At 50.5% G+C, this 8,053-nt stretch overlaps 1 protein-coding gene across 1 annotated transcript; it reads left to right on the top strand.

Annotated features, from left to right (window-relative positions):
* The first annotated feature begins 3,678 nt into the window (after positions 1–3,678).
* LOC123106077 (scarecrow-like protein 6) lies at positions 3,679–6,255 on the top strand. Its single transcript, XM_044528281.1, has one exon. It carries the CDS (start codon positions 4,029–4,031, stop codon positions 5,940–5,942), a length of 1,914 nt encoding a protein of 637 aa, XP_044384216.1. The 5' UTR covers positions 3,679–4,028; the 3' UTR covers positions 5,943–6,255.
* Positions 6,256–8,053: the final 1,798 nt, after the last annotated feature.

The following is an 8,053-nucleotide window of genomic DNA, read 5'->3' as shown; positions in this document are numbered from 1 at the left end:
CTTGGTTCACCACCGGCTTGTTTTTCCCAGGTCCTACTTCATGGGATCTCCAATTAATCACATAGGTTGGGTTACCGCCATGGCAACTCATGTGGTTCTCATCCCATCTCCCTTGATGCATTATCTATCACAACATGTGATAGCCCTTTAGTAAAGGGATCTGCCAGATTCTTAGGCGACTAGATATAATCCAACGCTATCGCTCCGGACCTTCTTAAATTTATGACAGCTTTTAATCTCATTCTTATGTGTTTGTTAGACTTCATGTTGTCCTTTGAACTATTTACTTTGACAATAATGGTCTGGTTGTCATGGTTCATAAGGATAGTCAGAACTGGCTTCTCAACCAATGGCAAGTCCATCAAAATTTCTCGAACCATTCTGCTTCGACACCAGACGTGTCTAATGTTGTTTAGTTTTGCTTCCATTGTTGATCTCATTAAGATCGTTTGCTTGCAACACTTCCAGGAATAGCACCACCTCCAAGAGTAAACATATACCCAGATGTGGCATTCGTCTCATCAGCATCAGATATCCAATTTGCATCACTATACCCTTCAAGTACCAACGGGTATTCGGTATAGTGAAGTCCATAGTTCATAGTACCTTTCAGATAGCGCATAATTCTTCCAATAGCATGCCAATGAACATCACCCAGTTTGGAAACAAACTGGCTTAGTTTGCTCACAGCAAACGCGATGTCAGGCCTCATTGCGTTCGCAAGATACATGAGTGAACCAATAATTTGAGAGTATCTCAATTGATCTTTAGTTGTGCCTTCAAACTTTCGAATCAGCACACTAGGGTTATATGGTGTTTGAGCAATTCTGCAGTCTGAATATCCAAAACGACTCAAAATCTTCTCAACGTAATGGGATTGCAGAAGTGGTATGTATGGTTCGCTGTGATTCTCTCACAATGACCCAAGATGGTCAAATATGGCAATATGGTATGCAATGTGGTGATGCTATGGCTACTACTTACAAGCTCTTTGTTTTCTCTTTGCTTAAAAACTTTTCTCTCTTTTGATATTTTCCTTTGGCCAATTATGCAAAATGTTCTAAACAAGATAGCAATTATGTCTATGCGGGAACAATTGATAACACAAGAGATTATATGATGATATATGCACGCTATGATAGTTATGCGGGATGTGTATCACTAAAGTGCACAAGTAACATTGCCCGACAATACTCAAATGGCTAGTCTCGATAGGGGAAGTGACGCAAAATTGGGCTCGGGGTTCGCAATGCAATGGCAAGGGGGGTGTGCAAGTGATGTTGTCGAGGTTACCGTCCTTGCTTACGGTTGGTGGTGTCAAAACGGTGAAGTGGTCGTTGTTAATGTCGAGTCCGTGGCGATGATGAGTGTTAGTCGGGTTGATGTCGAACCGTTCCTAGTTAGCCGAAACACCCTAGGAAACGGAAAATCGCAACTCAAAATCTCAATGGCAAATGTCAAATGGTGGTAGTGGAAAGCGGTGGTATGGCTATGTATATCAAGGGGTTTGCGGAAGTGGTATGGTGGGGCTCGAAGTTGGCGGTACGAAATTATGGCGGTGGCTGAAATTTTTGGGAGAAAAATTAGTTTCGTCAGGGGTAGCCGGGTGATCCAGGTTGGGGTCCGGCTGATCCGGGCTATGTCCGGATGATCCGGGACGTCGTCCGGATGATGCGACCGGGTCAATCTGCTCGGCTATGGGGCTGGGAAGAACTCCAAATCGTGGATAGAAAGCAAAATTGGGGCGATTTCGGGGTGGATTTCATGGAGATGGTGGGGAATGGTAGATCCACTTGCAACACAACGAATTCACAGATCAAATTCAACAAAACACCATCAAACCAACAAATCACAAAAAAAATTGGTATGGCTCTTTTTGTGGGGATTTTTGAAATTGGACAAAAACACACAAAATTAGGCTAGCAAGTGGGGGTAGGTACTCCAAATTCGTGATCAACGTGGCTCATGATACCAATATGATGTTCCCTAATGGCCGATCTTTCACGAATTGGAGGGGATCCCGCGAAGAACAAGAAGAACATGAGAGGGAAAACACTCAATCAACAAGATCCAAATCACACATGTGCTAAATCCACATACACAAAGAGGAGATACATGGATCCAAATCCAACACAAGATGATACAAAGGTCGCTAGTTCATCCCAATCCTAGAAAGGGTCTTGAATCCACTTGGGGATCTTCTCACATGGAGGCCTCGATCTCCATGGGAGAGGTAGGTGGATGAGCAAAGATCTATCTCTATCTTGAGCTACTCCTTTCCTAACCCTAAAATGTAGGTGGAGGAGGAGTATATATAGTCTAGGGATAGATAGAGGTACATGGGCCTCGGCCCAATTCATGCATGCACGCAAGGTCCGGATGATCCGGGTCCTCATACGGATCGTCCGACTATGTCGCCGTGGCCGCTGCTGGCCCGAATGTTCAGGACTTGGTCCGGACATCCAGCTGGGTCCGGATGATCTAGTTGAAGGCCCAAATGATTCGGCTTCGTTGAGGAGGCTGTTGTTGTCTTCGGGCACTTCGGCAAGATCGTCCAGGTGGGGGTCCGAATCGTCCGAGACTTCATCCAGATCATCCGGGTAGCCGCTGACTTGCCTCCTTTGCTCTCCGTCTTCGTGTTCACTTTCCTCCCTCGTTCGGACTTGCTCCTTAGCTTCTCCGTGGCTGGTTCCTTGGTACCTGAGTATGAAAAGTTTCTTCGTTTGAGGTAGTAGCCATGTCTCATGTGATTCGAAAGGGAGTTGTGAGAGGAGAGATGCCACCTTGGTCTCAAGAGCTCTTGCACGTGCTCGTGTCATCGATCCACTTGGCACTTAGGACGAAGGTAGGTTTACGGGGATGACCATGGGATGGTCCGCATCAGTTAACCTTCTTCTTAAAATCGGTGTTGGACACAATTCTTTCTCTTGGGCTTGTGGGAATTGAAGTTCCTTGGATGCACCATATAGGCGACAAAAGTTTCTTTGCCCTCAAATTCTGCTAACACTCAGATGGCTGGCTGATGACATTACCTACAGAAACAACTCCAACCAAAGTGCGATGGGCTAGCAAGTGAGAGTAGGTAGGTATGTACTTGGAGGTGCGGTCCAGTCGCCGCCCGCAATGATGCAACATTTCATTTCACCGGCCGTTTACAAAAGTGGCCACCGGAAGATTTGCTACGCCGTACGACGTTGTCCCGATTTCTCCCGGTTATTTTGACAGGAAATTAAGTAGACACTCATTAACAAGTCGTTGGTACTTTTGGTTAGCACACCAAGTCCTTAGCACGTAATACTAGCTGTTGACTTGTTGCTAGGGATGGGAAAAAACTAGACGACCAACCTTTTTTTTCGGAGTTGGAATGGACGACCAACTATTGGGCTGAGAAGGATCCCTGGTAAAAAAGGTTCGCCTCAAAACTAAGCTAAGCTAAGATCTTTAGCTTGTTAATTACTAAGGGTGTAGAAAGAAGAGCTTCCTAACACCACATACTTGACAGTTGCCAATCAGTCCATCAGTCGCGATTGCTATGTTTAACATGACCAGTCCGCGTGTCCTCCGGTCCTTTACGACAAGCTTAACGGCCAATGGAGCGGTCGGCCAAGGCAAGCCAAGCGTGTGCGGGAGAAAAGCAGCGTGGTCGTGTGAGGTAGAAGAAAGACTGCCTGCTTTGCTTAACGGCCAATGGAGCGGTCGGGAGGGAGGGGCCGGGGAAGGGGAACAAGGAAGGCTGCCTGCTTTGCTTGGGCTGCCTTTTTCACGTTGCACGCTACCATTCCGCAACGTGACACGGACACTACCCCGCCCACCAACGAATAAAACTGACGCTCACTGCTCCACCTCCACCCCGCCATTGCCCGCACCTCTGCCCTCCTCCTCCTAATGGCCCCCCGTCGCTCCCGTTAAGCCGTCTTACCTTCCTACTGCAAGAGAAGCGGATCACTCGGAGCTCTTCTTCCTCCTCTTGCTGCTGCTGTGGCGCGGCGATGAGGTGAGTGAACACAGCTCGTGCGTGTGGGGGATCCATGCCCACGCAGCAGCTCACGACATTCCAGCTGCTCCCGCCCGCCCACGCGCACGGCGACCGCCGACTGCACCACCACCAGCAGCTCGCCTGCGGCGGCGGCCTCTGGGACCCCGCGTCGGTGCTCGACCGCCGGGCCAGCCCCGCCGCGCATCCCACGCTGTCTTCCCCCTCGCCCCTGCCCGCCGGCGTGGCGGCCCTCGCCAAGAACGTCTCCGCGGCCCCGCCGGCGCAGGCGCAGGCATGGCCGCCGCCGCCGCCGGGCCCCGGGGCCAACGACGACGACGCCAAGGACGACTGGGTCCACCACCTCCCGCCCCTCGACATGGCCGGCTGGGGCGACCCCCACGCCGCCGCCATGCAGGAGCCTCACCCGCCGCCCTCCTCGCAGGACAGCACCTTCCTCCGCTGGATCATCGGCGGCGGGGACGACGACGACGACGACTCCGGGGCCGCCATGGACGGCACTGACCCCCCGGATCTTGACCTCGACCGCATCACCATGCTCCCCCGCCACCCGCCGCCGCTCATGGGGGGCGCGGGCCACGGCCTCCCGTTCACGCTCGCCGGCGAGGACACCAAGCAGCCCTTCCGCGCCTCGCCGGGCGCCGCCCTGCATCAGCAGCAGCACCACCTGCCGCACGCGTTCCACGGCGGCGCGTTCCCTTCCTTCGACCCGGCGGCGCCGGCCAAGCGGCAGCAGCAGCAGCACCCGATGGCCGGCGCGGCGCCGCCCAAGCTGCCCCCCTTCGCCGGCCACGGCGCTGCAGCCGCCCTCAAGCCCAAGGCGGAGGCGCCGGTCGACGACGGCGCGGCCGCGGCGGCGGTGGACCAGCTCACCGAGGCGGCCAGGCTCGTCGAGGCCGGCGACGCCTACGGCGCGCGCGAGATATTGGCACGGCTCAATCACCGGCTCCCCGCCGCCCCCGCGGCCGGGACGCCACTGCTCCGCTCCGCCTTCTACTTCAAGGAGGCTCTGAGCGTTGCCCTGGACACCACCGGCGCCCACGCCTCCTCGGCGGCCGTGGCGTCCACGCCCGTCGACGTCCTCCTCAAGCTCGGCGCCTACAAGGCCTTCTCCGAGCTCTCCCCGGTGCTCCAGTTCGCGCACTTCACCTGCGTGCAGGCCGTGCTCGACGAGCTCGGCGGCGCCGGCTGCATCCACGTGCTCGACTTCGACATCGGCGTCGGCGAGCAGTGGGCGTCGCTGATGCAGGAGCTGGCGCAGCGCCGCCCCGGCGCCGCGCTCAAGGTGACCGCATTGGTGCTGCCGTCGACGCACCACCCGCTCGAGCTGCAGCTCATCCACGAGAACCTCGCCAACTTCGCCGCCGAGCTCGGGGTCCCCTTCCAGTTCGTCGTGTTCAACCTCGACTCCGTGGACCCCACGGAGCTCCTCGCCATTGCCGGCGGCGACGCGATCGCGGTCCACCTTCCCGTCGGCTCAGTTCACGCTGCCGCGGTGCCGTCGGTCCTTCACCTGGTGAGGCGGCTGGGCGCCAAGCTTGTCATCTCGGTCGACCGCAGTGGTGACCGCGGCGAGCTGCCGTTCGCGGCGCACCTGCTCCAGGCATTCCAGTCGTGCGCGTTCCTGCTCGAGTCCCTGGACGCCGTGGGCACCGAGCCCGACGTGGCGAGCAAGATCGAGCGCTTCCTGATCCAGCCAAAGATCGAGAGCTGCGTGATGAGGAGGCACCAGGCCGCGGCCGCCGGCGACAAGCTGCTGCCATGGCGGACAATGTTCACCTCGGCCGGGTTCGTGCCGGTGCACATAAGCAACTTCGCCGAGGCGCAGGCCGACTCGCTCCTGAAGAAGGTGCCGGTGAGGGGCTTCCGCGTGGAGAAGCGCGCCGGATCGCTGGTCCTGCATTGGCAGCGCGCGGAGCTGGTGTGGGTGTCGGCGTGGAGATGCTGAAGGAGCTGCCATGATGAACGCAAGTCGGTAGGTTAGTTAGGACTAATGATCCTAACAAATATTTCTGCTGCGACGATCAAATTACTCGTTAAGCATTTCGCCGCCACCTTGATGGATCTTCTGCTGATCATGTCACTTGTTTTGAGTAGATTGTTTGGCAGGCTGCAAGGTCTGGTACGGTATCAATGTATTTTAGTACTCATGTTACTATTTTCATGTGGAATCAATATGGTTATGGTGTTTGAAATCTTCCATCAAAGCCGCTATTCGCCCATTTATCTTGCTATATAGTATATTGGTTCTCTGTTAACTAGCCTACAAAAACGTCTTACATTTTGAGACGGAGGTAGAACTATATAATAAAGCTCCAAAAATATAACACTCATAACCTTGCATCCTTCATCAGTTCAAATAAGAAAAATGTAGAGGATTATGGTCGCCATTATTCATTGTCGATAATCTTCGTGTTCTCGAAATGCTTGCGTATACTTCTGTGAAAGGAGGCATTAGAGTAAAAGAAAATTTGCGAGGAAATAATAACATTCAGCTCTCTTGGTGGTGGTCGACTGGGAAAACAATATGCATTGAGTCAAAAAGATCAAAACATTCAAATCATCCAGGATCCGCCAAATTGACATCTAATATGATCAAATTTTCTTGAACTTGAATCAAAGAGTTTTTGAAAAAGGTTACAAGTAATTTAGAAGTTGTCTCTACATACAGGCAGATTATAAATGATTTGTGTATTCCACTACTTGTCCATTTTTTTTTTTGCTTTTATTCGCATGGGACTATTTTCCCATTGAGTTACAAGCTAGCAGCTACATGTACTCTTTGTCTTTAATCCCATATTTGCTCTGTTCGACTAACTGTAGCTCATTGTATTATCAATGAAGGTATTTTCTGTAAGTAAATTTATGCTAGGCATCATACATGGTCAGAAGCTTTGGTTTTGCAGTGTGTCATTTTCTCTGAAAGTTCTGAAATTGTTGCGAACACTGGCTTTCAGACAAACTTTGTCTTTGGTCCGAATCAATGAAGATCTTGATTTAACACTTTTGTACATTTCAGTTAAAAGAAATCGATGGTACATATGCGGTATAAATTTAGAAAACTTTCTCAGACAAATTACTGCCGGACGGTTGTATCTTTAATTATTGGTTAACTTTTTATCTAGTCCAACTTCCATGATATCAACAAAACAAATTGTTATATTTATTCATAAAACTAGACAAGAAGATGCTAATGCATGAGTGGTGAGTTGAGGTACAGTGAAAACAAAATAGAATATCATAATTTTAGATCTCCGTAATCCGATGCCTTGAGAAAGCTCTCTCCTTCAGGAACCTCCAGACACCTGGAAAGTAGAATTGCATGAGAAATGCATGTTTAAGAACAATAATCGCCTTTTTGATATTGTACTTGGAGGAACATTTACAACTTGACAATTGTGGAATGCAGCAAGACTGGGAATAAAGTGGGCATGGATGTTAGTGGCACAACATAAAGCAGCAGACATATTTTTGTTTGTTTGTTTGTGAGATTTTGGTTTGCATTGTATGATCTCCAAAGTTGGCTGAGCAAAGGATCTTTCACGAGTGTTGATGGTTTCATCTACACAATTTGATATCCATTGCTTGATTAGATTTGCGTGGTATACCTCGTATGCATATGCTGTCATTCTTATTCTGAAGTCTCAGCTTAGCAATTGGGTATATGTTACTCATTTCATACTTGAAGTTGCAGGTTGCAGCATCTTGACATTGTTAATTCAGGTACCGCCGATTTCTCGGCTGCTTCCTTCTCTCAGGTGAAAATAAATAACATAGAAATCTGTCTACCCATTTAATACTTGCAGCATCTTAACATTGTTAACTGCTAACCCTAATGCCAGCAATTTCCTTGTTGCTTCCTTCTGTCAGATGAAAAGGGAAACAAACCATCAGTCTTGTAGGCATCTTGTTCAAATGTAATCACAAGCATATTAGTAATGAGGACTGACCCCTAATTGTCAATGTATAGTTGATAATTACCTTGCCATGGTCTGAAGTTCTGGGTATGTACTTGGGCAGATATGAACCGCGCATGTATCATCCATGCTCAAATAATGA

This window comes from Triticum aestivum, chromosome 5A, assembly GCF_018294505.1.
Source record: "Triticum aestivum cultivar Chinese Spring chromosome 5A, IWGSC CS RefSeq v2.1, whole genome shotgun sequence".
Classification (NCBI taxonomy): Eukaryota; Viridiplantae; Streptophyta; class Magnoliopsida; order Poales; family Poaceae; genus Triticum; species Triticum aestivum.
The sequence above is the reverse complement of the archived record's forward strand: the minus strand, read 5'-3'. Positions and strand labels throughout refer to the sequence as shown.

Coding starts and splice junctions, on each gene's coding strand:
- LOC123106077 (XM_044528281.1), top strand. CDS start 4,029: ATGCCCACGCAGCAGCTCACGACATTCCAGCTGCTCCCGCCCGCCCAC.